Source organism: Nesoenas mayeri (genome assembly GCF_963082525.1).
Source record: "Nesoenas mayeri genome assembly, chromosome: 9".
Lineage (NCBI taxonomy): Eukaryota > Metazoa > Chordata > Aves > Columbiformes > Columbidae > Nesoenas > Nesoenas mayeri.
Genome location: NC_137557.1, coordinates 16,868,017 through 16,879,701, shown reverse-complemented (window position 1 = coordinate 16,879,701; position 11,685 = coordinate 16,868,017). Strand labels below are relative to the sequence as shown.

General features: G+C 53.2%; 1 protein-coding gene across 1 annotated transcript; it reads right to left on the bottom strand.

The window, feature by feature from the left end:
• Positions 1 to 337: 337 nt before the first annotated feature.
• Positions 338 to 8,111, bottom strand: CFAP410 (cilia and flagella associated protein 410; the record flags this gene model as incomplete). The annotated part of the gene is made up of 7 exons (XM_080349419.1): positions 338 to 463; positions 1,885 to 1,978; positions 3,135 to 3,306; positions 3,923 to 4,152; positions 5,856 to 5,902; positions 6,576 to 6,594; positions 8,035 to 8,111. The coding sequence occupies 7 exons, from the start codon at positions 8,109 to 8,111 to the stop codon at positions 338 to 340; spliced, it is 765 nt and encodes a 254-aa protein (XP_080205545.1).
• Positions 8,112 to 11,685: the final 3,574 nt, after the last annotated feature.

The following is an 11,685-nucleotide window of genomic DNA, read 5'->3' as shown; positions in this document are numbered from 1 at the left end:
AGCCTGCTGCACGCAAAGAGGCTGGCGGAGGGTTAGGCTGAGGGAGCCACCAGCAAGTGGTGACATTTCAGGCCGTCAGCGGCTTTGCCGTGACCGTTCGATCGCAGAGCGCGGCAGCACCTCTCCCTGCAGCCCTGCTCCCTTCTGCTTTGCCCATTCCCCCGCAGCTCCCATCGAACAGCGATGGGAGATACATTAACGGAGCTACACAAGCAAAGCTCCCAAGAGGCAGACTGGGGATGTGCAGAGCCAGGGGCCACGTCAGGAGCTGCAGGGACAGCCAGCACCCCCGTGCCAGTCCCTCGGGGGGCTCTGGGGATGTCTGTCACAGGCACCGTCACTCCTCCTGCAGCTCCTTCTTCCGAAAGGCCTGGAGCCTCCTCCCCACCGTCTGCTGGACCATCTCCAGCCCCTCCGCGTCCAGTTCCTTCACAAGAAGCAGGATGGCGTTGAGGACGTTGTTCTGTTGAGATGAGACAGATGCTGCTTTATACAAAACACGTTAACGCCAGTGTGGAAAAGGATATTGATTTTCAAAGTGCTCTTTCTAGGAACCCCACCACCTGCAGCTCCAGGGACAGATCTTGGAAGCCCTCGGGGCAAACATGGGCAGGGACTGGTGTGTGAACTGGAATGCAGGGCAAACCAGTCCACCCAGTCCCACGCAGGCTGCCCACACACCTCTGGCTCCCCGCCACCCTCCCAACTGGATTCTGCAAGGAAAAGCACATTGAGGAGCAGCCGCCCTCTCCCTCCAGCGTGACTGTGTGTAGGATGGGAAAGAGCAGGAACCCTCTGAGCTGGGGAATTGCAAAAGCTGGTAGAACCACAAAACCATGAGCTGGAAGGAACGCTTGAAGATCCCAGCCCAGCCTCCCACTGACAGAAGACTCCAGACCATGGCTCTGTTAAACCACGTCTTGAAAAACTCCAGGGAGAGATTCCGCAGCCTCTCTAAATAACTGTCCTTCTAGGGAAAGTTTTTCCTCATGTCCAACCTGAGCCCCCCCTTGTTTAATATCTTCTTTTCCCAAAGGCCAGAGCCTGTGGTTCTACCCACGGTGCTGCAAAGCAGATGCACTCAAGTATGTTTAAAACATCAACGAAAGAGAGATCACAGGCAAAAGAGATCTAGATCTCATCTCACCAACTAAAGGAGTGGCACTGAGCCCAGGAGACACCAATTCCCAGCTGAACAGCCCAGATCTATGATTCTCACTCAAGGCTACACCATGGAGAGGTCTGAGGAACCCCCTAAGCTCGGTCTCCTTCCCACCAGCCTGTTTCAGCTGCTCCCAGCTATGTATTCTTAGCATAAGCCCAAGGAAGGGACACACATGAGCAGACAGACCCAGAGGACAAACTCCAGCAGGGTTTCTTTACATTGCATGATGTCTTAAAGATGGAATATTTCAGCTGGAAGGGACCTACAATGGCCATCTAGTCCAACTGCCCAACCATTCCAGGGCTGAACAAAAGTTCAAACATATTTTTACTGGTGTCGTCTGACAGGTTTGGGGCACCGACCCCCTCTCTAGAACCCTATTCCATGTCTGACCACCCTCTCGGCACAGTAATGCTTCCTCAAGTCCAGCCTGAACCTCCCTGGCTCAGCTCTGACCCGTTCCTGTGCATCTTGACCCTGGACTGCAGAGCTCAGCACCTTCCTCTCCATGTTCTTCCTCAGGAAGCTGCAGAGCCAGGTCACCTCTCAGCCTCCTCTTCTCCAAACTAGACAGCCCCAGAGTCCTCATTCCTTCCAGCCCTGTCACCAGCTTGGTTGCTCTCCTCTGGACATATTCAAGGACCTTTGTAACCTTCTGAAACAGTGGGGCCCAGCACTCTACATGATAAAATGCAATCTGGTCTCTGAATGACACTCACTCTGTTCTTTCGGTTGCAGTCTGTCTCTCGAGGTGAAAATGAGGAAAATTTATCCCTAGGAACAGGCTTCATACCAAGCTCCTCTCGAATTTTGCTGAAGAAGAGGAGGAAAAGCAGATGTTATCATGACCAGCTAGGAGAACCTTACTCTGCCACACCAACCCTTTCTAATCACGGGCAACCCGCAAGAAGTGTCTCGCTGAAGAACTCCAGGCGCATCTATTCACCATCACCACCTACAGAACACAGCAGCTTGAGCAAAGCTCCCACGTGTGGCAGGAGCTCCACAGCTATAAAATATGAACCAGCTGACACAAGGAGGCTGCTCCCAGCTCCCCCTGGGATGAGACATTCCTGTGCCCAGTGCTAACTGGAACTGCACACCCTGTAAAAACCTGCTTGAACAGCATGTGCTGCCACGCTGATGGAGAATCACAGAATCATTTTGGTTGGAAGAGACCCTCAAAATAATCGAGTCCAACCGTTCCCCCACCCCCGGCACCGCCCCATGTTCCTGAGAACCTCATGTCCGTTTGTCCAACCCTCCAGGGATGGTGACTCCAGCACTGCCCTGGGCAGCCTGTTCCAATGCCCCACAGCCCTTTGGGGAAGAAATTGTTCCCCACATCCAACCTCAACCTCCCCTGGCGCAACTTGAGGCCATTTCCTCTGCTCCTGGCGCTTGTTCCTGGGGAGCAGAGCCCGACTCCCCTGGCTCCAAGCTCCTTTCAGGCAGTTCAGAGATCAGAAGGTCTCCCCTCAGCTGCTGTTCTCCAGCTGAACCCCCCAGGTCCCTCAGCCGCTCCCATCACACTTGTGCTCCAGCCCCTCACCAGCTCCGTTCCCTTCTCTCAGCTCGCTCCAGCACCTCAAGATCTTTCTTGGCATGAGGGGCCCAAAACTGCCCCAGCATTCGAGGTTTGGCCTCCCCAGTGCCCAGCACAGGGGACAGTCACTGCTGTAGCACAGGACACGCACCAGAGCGTCACAGAAACCGGGCTGAGCTCACACTCCCAAGAGGCTCCATCTCCACACAGCTGACGTGCTACAGAGTTAAGTCCCACCTACAGAAGAGCCTATTTGGCAGATCCAGAACCAGTGCTACTAAACCAGCACAGTAACCGGAGTAACGGGAATTTGCCCCAGCTGCGAGACCAGCCCCCGGAATATCAGGGCTGGCTGGCAGGGTCCTGTCCTGCTACACACAAGTTCAGCCCCAAAATCCCACCAGCTCACGAGCGAGCCCTCACTTGGTCTCCTCCAGGCTCAAGTTGAGCAATTCACTCGCGGTCTCCGTTGTGGATTCCGCAGCGCTGGACCCTGTGGATTCGCGGCAGCCATTCTCCACGCTCCCCCTGGCTGGCGGGGCCGTGATCTCCTCACCATCGACCAGCGCCTGGGACAGTTCTTCCTCCGTCACAGCTGCAAAAGCCAAAAAGAAAACTCCACTGCGGTGAAATCCAGCAGCCCAGGAAGAAGACAGCACCTGTAACAGGGCAGGTACTGCTGCTGCAGGGCTACACTGCAGGGGTTGGCTCTAAAAATCATCCTTTGTACCGGTCTTGTGCTCCTCCTGCAGTAAAACCTGCACAGGAGAACACTGGCAGCTCTCACCAGTTCACCAGTCTATCAAAGTGGGAAAGATATCAGGGAGGGATGCAAACATGCTCTGCCCTGTCTCTGGAAAAGGCTCCAAAAGCCACCAAATTGCTGTCACCAGGCAGATAATCTTCTAATTTTTAGTTGGTTTTTTTTTTTTTTTTTTTACAACAGCAGGTCCAATTACAGAACCTTTGTTTTGCCACAGCAAAGGAGAGAGCTCTAAAAAACCACTAATTAGTGGTACTGTCTCAGCTATAACGAGCCTCTCTCAGCTAACATGAACTGGGGCGCTGCAAGGAAGGGTGAAAACCACTTAGAAGTGATGAATCTCACAGAGGAGACACTCAACCTAACAGGTCCTGACCCAAGGAGGAGTAAAATGACACCATAACATGAGGAACCAGCATGTCACTGGGTCCCAGTTCCTGCTGCCCACCTTGGTTATCCAGCTTCTGCAGGCTGGGGAGGTTCCGCAGCACCGTCATGCGGTAGCGGTGGGGGTCCGACCCACAGCAGGGGTTTTCCGACAGCCACAGCACCCTCAGCCGGGGCAGGTTCTTGAGGAAGAAGAGCTCATTTAGGCTGGCAATATTGTTCTTCCTCAGGTAGAGTTCGCTCAGGTTCTGGCACTGACGCAGCGGCTCAAGGTCAGAGATGCTGTTCACGCTGAAGACAGATCACAGAATCCCAGAATGTTGGGGACTGGAAGGGCCCTGGAAAGCTCATCCAGTGCAATCCCCCCATGGAGCAGGAACACCCAGATGAGGTTACACAGGAAGGTGTCCAGGCGGGTTGGAATGTCTGCACAGAAGGAGACTCCACAACCTCCCTGGGCAGCCTGGGCCAGGCTCTGCCACCCTCACCAGGAACAGGTTTCTTCTCATATTTAAGTGGAACCTCCTGTGCTCCAGTTTGCACCCATTGCCCCTTGTCCTGTCACTGGTTGTCACCCAGAAGAGCCTGGCTCCATCCTCCTGACACTCCCCCTTTCCATATTGATCCCCAGGAATGAGTCCCCCCTCAGTGTCCTCTTGTCCAGCTCCAGAGGCCCAGCTCCCTCAGCCTTTCCTCACACGGGAGATGCTCCACTCCCTTCAGCATCTTGGTGGCTGCGCTGGACTCTCTGCAGCAGTTCCCTGTCCTGCTGGAACTCGGGGCCACAACTGGACACAAGATTCCAGGTGTGGCCTCCCCAGGGCAGAGCAGAGGGGCAGGAGAACCTCTCTGACCTACTGACCACCCCCTTCTAACCCACCCCAGGTACCATTGGCCTTCCTGGCCACAAGGGCCCAGTGCTGGCTCATGGTCACCCTGCTGTCCCCAGGACCCTCAGGTCCCTTTCCCCTACACTGCTCTCTAATAGGTCATTCCCCAATTTACACTGGAACCTGGGGTTGTTCCTGCCCAGATTCAAGACTCTGCACTTGCCCTTGTTCTATTTCATTACATTTCTCCCCGCCCAGCTCTCCAGCCTGTCCAGGTCTCTGATGGCAGCACAGCTTCCAGTGTCAGCCGCTCCTCCCAGCTTGGTGTCATCAGCAAACTTGCTGACAGTCACTCTATTCCCTCATCCAAGTCATTGAATACTACTGGTCCCAGTACTGACCCCTGAGGCACTGCACTAGATACAGGCCTCCAAGAGATAGGAGGGTCATGGCCCAGCAAGCCTGTCCCTCTGACGTTGGGCTGTTCTGGGGGGAGCACAGCGCTTTTCCTGCCCCCTGCCCTGCCCTTCACCACGAGGCTCACCCCAGCACAGGGGCATTTGGGGGCTTCACACAGAACAAAAATATATTTAAACAGTGGAAGTAATGTAAAAAAGGAGGCTCTCCTCTCTGCTGTGGCCTTTGCTTCCCCCAAATACTTGCACCCTTTTCTGCAGCAGTTTCTCACTCACTTAAGGAGAACCCAGATAAGGTTCCCAAGGGAAAAAACCTCAAATTTCCAGATATATTGGCTTTGCAAGATCCCCAGGACAGGTGAAGGATGGGTGTGCTGGGTAAGGGCTTAGAGAAATTAAAATCTGTATGACCTCCAAGAAGCATTTCAACAAGCAAACTGGCCCTACATGGAGACCCAGAAGATCCCATACAAACCCCGGGCTAGGACTTAGGAAGCAACAATCCAAAGAGGTTTTAACACCTCTGAAAACAGGGATCATTTTCTCAAGGAGCAAAGGAAAAGGTGCAGAGGAGCCAGGAGAGGAATAATCATTTCTGCATGTCTGCCGCTTGTGAAATCAGGCATGAGGAGCTGGGCAGCTCAGACACAACTACAGAAAGGTGGTAAGAAATGCAGGGCAAGACATCAAGACATAAGAGAAAGGACATTTTCCCTGCCCTCTCCAAAACCCGTGGCCTGACGTTCACCTGAATGTGATCACCTCGATGTTGGGCAAATCCCGGCATATTGATATCTGGGTGGGAAGAGACAAAACAGCAAGTTAGCACTCCCAGGAAAAAAAAAAAAAAACAAAACCAACAATATAAATAAAAGCAATATAAATCACAAACAAGCAAGAACAGGAGTTTAGGGTGGCTTCAGTCTAATCCAAGCTTGGCAGCACCAGAGATTTGCTGCCGCAGCGGGTGCAGAGTCAGCAGGAGGGGAAGCGCAGACACCAGCCAGCGTCACGTCGCTCTTCTGCTCCAGCAACTCCACAGGCTCCGAGATGGTTTTCCAGCCATCGCATGCATGAAGGGATCCCTCTTACCCCAGACAGCCCTCTGCTAGCGAGAGAATGTCACCCAAAGTCCCAAACAGATGGGGTGGGACTCAGGGTGCTGCTTTCCACGGGTCTGTGCTGGGACTTGGAGAGGAATTCTAAGCATTCTCCACAAACGACAGCAAACTCACCACCCTATTTAAAATTTTTTGTATGAGATGTTAATCGGCCCTGAAAAGCACTGCAGCTCGCTGGCAGCGGGCCAGCCCAAACCCAGGCCTGCGCCTTCCTCTGCACCTCCACAACCCCATAACGCATTCCCTCCCCGCTGAGGCTCCGCTCTGGTATGGGCTGGGGCTCCGTGATGGCAGCCAGAGCCGTGGGGCTGGTCCTGGTGGGATGGAGTGGGCGGCACGGTACTTACATCCGTCAGGTGGCTGCCCCTGTGGGAGGAGAGCGGGGGTCACTGGGAGCACGGCGGGGTTCACTAGGAGCCCCCCTGCTGTCCCTGCACCCCCACTGCCTCCAGCCTGTCCCCAGCACAGCTGCTCTGACATGGCTTATGTGGGTCCTGCTGTGCCACCCGCAGCCTGCCTGTCCCCTCACCCTGACCCTGCTGGTCCACACCAACCCTGATCCTGCCTGTCCCCTCACCCTGACCCTGCCTGTCCCCACCAACCCTGATCCTGCCGGTCCCCCACATGCTGACCCAGGCCTGCCTGACACTCACCCAGCCCTGTCCGTCCCCCAAAACCCATCTGTCCCCTCACCCAGCCCTACCTGTCCCTTCACCACAGCCCTGCCTGTTCAACCCACCCCTGCCTGCACCCCCACCCCAGCCCTGCCTGTGTCCCCTGACCCCCAGCTTTGCTTGCCCGCCATAACCCCAGCCCTGCCTGTCCCCTTACCCAGCCTTGCTGGTCCCCCAAAACCCATCTGTCCTCTCACCCCAGCTCTGCTTGTCCCCCATATGCCAGCTCTGCCTGTCCCCTTACCCAGCCTTGCCTGTCCCCCACATTCCAGTCTTGCCTGTCCCTTCACCCCAGCCCTGCTTGTCCCCCATATCCCAGCCCTGCCTGTTCAACCCACCCCTGCCTGCACGCCCAGCCCTGCCTGTGTCCCCTCACCCCAGCCCTGCTTATGCCCCGTATCCCAGCCCTGCCTGTCCCCTCATTCAGCTCTGCCTGCCCCCCACATTCCAGCCCTACTTGCCCCCCATAACCGCAGACCTACCTGTGTCCCCTTACCCAGCCCTGCCTGTTCCTTCACCCCAGCCCTGCCTGTTCAACCCACCCCTGCCAGCACCACCTGCCCTGCCTGTGTCCCCTCACCCCAGCCCTGCCTGTCCCCCATATCCCAGCCCTGCTTTCCCCCCATAACCCCAGCCCTGCCCGTCCCCCATATCCCAGCCCTGCCCGTCCCCTCATTCAGCTCTGCCTGCGCCCCACATTGCAGCCCTGTTTGTCCCCCCCATCCCTGCTTTTCCCCATAACCCCAGCCCTGCCTGTCCCCCATATCCCAGCCCTGCTTTCCCCCCATAACCCCAGCCCTGCCCGTCCCCCATATCCCAGCCCTGCCCGTCCCCTCATTCAGCTCTGCCTGCGCCCCACATTGCAGCCCTGTTTGTCCCCCCCATCCCTGCTTTTCCCCATAACCCCAGCCCTGCCTGTGTCCCAAGCCTTGCCTGTCCCTTCAGCCCAGCCCTGCCCTGCCTGTCCGACCCACCCCTGCCTGCACCCCCACGCCAGCCCTGCCTGTGTCCCCTCACCCAGCGCTGCCTTGTCCCCAGCGCTGCCTGTCCCCAGGCCCAACGCCCCCAAGGCCCCACACCCCGCATGCCGCCCCCTCCCGCCCGGCCCCGGGCCGCTCCCGCCGGCGCCCACCAGCAGTTGAGGCGGCGGACGCCATCGAGCGCGGCGGCCTTGGCCCGGGCCAGCACGGCCGCCCGCGTCAGCCTCATGGCCGGGCCGGGCCGGGCCGCGGCGCCAGGGGCGGGACCGCCGCCCGCGCAGGCTCCTCCCGGCCGGGGCGGGCCGGGCCGGGCCCGGGAGCCCCGCGGAGCACCGGTCTTTCCCGGCCTCCCCTTCCCCAGCGCGGGGGCTGCTGCCCGGCGCCCGGCTCTGCCCGCCCCCCGTCCGGCTGCCGCCCCGAGCCTCTCTGAGGGGCGGCTTTTATTTAATTCCTTCATATTTACTTGTAATTTTTATCATTGCATCTTGTTAGAGAGTGTTTTGTAGGCATAGCAACGCCTCCATGGGTATATATTTATATCTACACGTGAGTATAGCAACGCCTTTACGGATACATGTTTATATCTAACTTTACGCGAGTATGAAACGGAGAAATAAACTTAACAGCAGAGACAATTATACTGTTAAGTGTCATTCTGTATTGACAACGTTCCGGGGATCGTCCTCCATAAATGCCCCAAACATGGGATGCTTATATTCACATAATTATTACATATGCATTACAATTTTTGAAAATTTTGGCACACGCCTATACTATTTTGACATACATCTGTACTAAGAAATAATTAATGATGTTACAATTGTTTCTTTCTTACATCTATTAATTATTAGTCAAATATAAACTAAGCACTCTGCATCTAAGTGATGTTATTACTTAATCTTCTGTCTCCCTCTTGTCATAGAGAAGGATCTAAAACTTGAAAAATATCCCCTCGTTTTGCAGGTGGTCAGAAAGTATTTATGTCAATTGGCTAATGACGGGTATGTCTTTTGTAACTTAATCACTGTGTACATTAATTTGGCACCTTCTCTTCAAGTATATAACCTTATACCCTTAAATATCTTTCTATATACCCTTCTATATATCTATATATGAAGTGTACATAAATAAAATGTACATTTATACATGCGATGATGTGTCTCCGTTTTGTATCTCCGGCAGTTTACCCTCACTGGTTGGACTGGGGCAGCTGGAATGAAAAGGCCTGAGGAGAGGTGTGGTTAATAAAACCCAAAATAAGGGGTTAATGTGGAGTTTCCTGATGTTTTTCTATATGTTTCCCAGTCTAATAGAGCAAGTGGTATCGATAATAATCTCAGGCAAACCTTCTCCCTGGTCTTTTGAAAAGGAGAGACCTTAAATAATGCATATAGATGTGTAAAGTGCATTGGAGAGAAAAGCGTGTGATGCCGTGAGGCTCATCCTGAAGGGATCGGGATGGTGGGTCCCTCCCTTAGAAAGAGACCAAAAAACTTGCAAAAAGGGCAGAACATGCGGCTTGGGGTGGGTCAGAAGGGTCCCTCCTGCCTTTCTCCTTCCTGAAGAAAGGAATAAAAATGACACAGAATTAGTGAAGCAGAGCGGAGGGAGCCAAACCGCAGCTTAAAATGACCTCCCTATCATGTCGAGCTAACATAGAAAGCATTACATCAAGAACTTGGGAGTTATTTATTTAGCAAATTGCTCTGTTATTAAAAGCTAACCTCACTGCAGCGGCTTGCTGTCCTCATAGCCAGTTGGGTACAAGTATTCGATTCACTCCTCAAAATGAGGAGTGAAGAGGAAGGGCCACGTGGAGGATTCTTTATTCAGGCTCCTCTTCGCTCCCATGCAGCAGCTCTGTTGGTATTTCTTCCCTTTATTTTATACGCTGTCATTAAAACAAGATAGAAACGGCGCTGTTGCAGCCTGGACTTTAGTGCTTGGCCGTGTCGACAGAGCCAGTCCCCGATTACAGCTGAAATACCGAAATAAGGAGCAATTTCCAGCCTTCACAGTGCTTCGCAGAGCCCGTTATTATCAGTTCCTTTTGTTTTATGAATACATTTACCTGGGAATTGTGATCCTGCTGATTGGCGTATAATCAAAGTAAAATACTACGCTTCTTTCTACAGAGGGTGCGATGCTGTGAGATTCATCCTGAAGGGATTAAGATGGTCCCTCCCTTGTAAACAGACCAAAAAACTTGCAAAAAAGGCAGAACATGCAGCTCAAGGTGAGTCAGAAAGGTCCTTCGTCTTCTTCCTAAAGAAAAAACAAAACAAAACACAAAATTAGGGGAAATGTCCCTTCCAGCCCAGTTTTACTGCTCAGTCCCCTCCTTCCTACCCCCATTAGGAGGTCAGTGTCATGGAAGAACAAAGACTAAGAACATTTAAGTGAAGATTAAAGATTAAGAACAAAGCGTAAGTGAAAAGTCCTGAGAAGAAAACGCTGTTTTGTGACATGGAGCTGCTCTAATAGCTCCCAGAACGACACTTTCACTCTGTCCAGCGGTAGATGTTACACATAATATTTTTTTAATAAATCCATCAATGTACTTTCTTTTCAGGATTGATGGAATGGAAGTCACCTCATAGATTTGATACGTTTTAATTGGTATTTTTCTGCTCCTGATCAGCTGTCGTACCAAATGAGTGAATCGCATGCTAGTGGGATTTGTAAAATATGTTGAAAAATGGAAGATCTTTCTCTTGTGCTGTTCCAGGCTGCTGAGCAAGCCCGATGAACAGCTTTGAATGACTAATAGATATCACATGTAATCTGAGTAAAGGAAAAATCAACACCCATGAGTAACGCAAAATGAGGAAAAACGGTTACTTTGACAAACAGATCTTTATGATGTAAAAGGCAAATAGTGACGGTTGCTCGGCTTGCTAATTCTTCGGCGTGACGAATTGTGGCTTGTGAAAAAAATCTGCACTTCTGAAAGTTATGAAAAGATGCTGATTTTCCAGCGGCGCCCTCGAGTTCCGACGTGTTTGCAGGTTCAGAGCTGACCCGACAGCTCCCGCGCCTCATCGTGCCCCCGCGTGTTCTCCAGAAATCACATGAGGGAGTGAGCCAGCTCAAAATTAATTAGTGAACTGGCATTAACGACGGCTCTGCTGCCAAGGGCGACGGTCCAGTTTCTCGAGCAGCTTTCCGGTGAGCTCCCAGCACCGTCCTGCTGCGCCCCTTGGTCCTGGCTGGATGCTACCCGGAGCTGTGCTGTGGCTGTAAAAGCCAAATCTCTGCCCGCTGCAGAACCAGGTGTTGGCTGCAGGGTGTGCCCCCCATCCTTGAGCTCTTCCGCCTCTCCAGTGGGACTGAGGAGACAATACAGGGATAAATCAGCTGGAGTTTGGGGCCTCTCACTGCAGCAGGAACCCCAAGGGTCCCAAAAATGCTCTGAGCAGAACAGAGCAAGAAGGAAAAGGGACAGCGGGATCGGAGAGCGGGATCAGACAATAATAAATAATAATAAAAACCTTTTTCCCTAGGTGCAGGCTCACCTTGCCACTGAAAGAGCAGATGGAGATGAGCACAGAGAGGACAGTCACGCTTGAACCCGAGTCACATCTAAGCGTTCTTTGCACAAGCTGAGATTTTTGATTGTACCTGGAGATGATGTAGCATGTGTGAGACAGCTCCTGTAGGTGCACAAGCGGTTTTTAGAAAACCCGGCAGGAATACCGCTGTGGAGAGCATGGTCAGGACTCCCACAAATGCATATTCACGACATGAAAATGCAGGCTGGAAATAGCCCAAGCAAACCAGAAAATATCTCCTAAATTGGATTG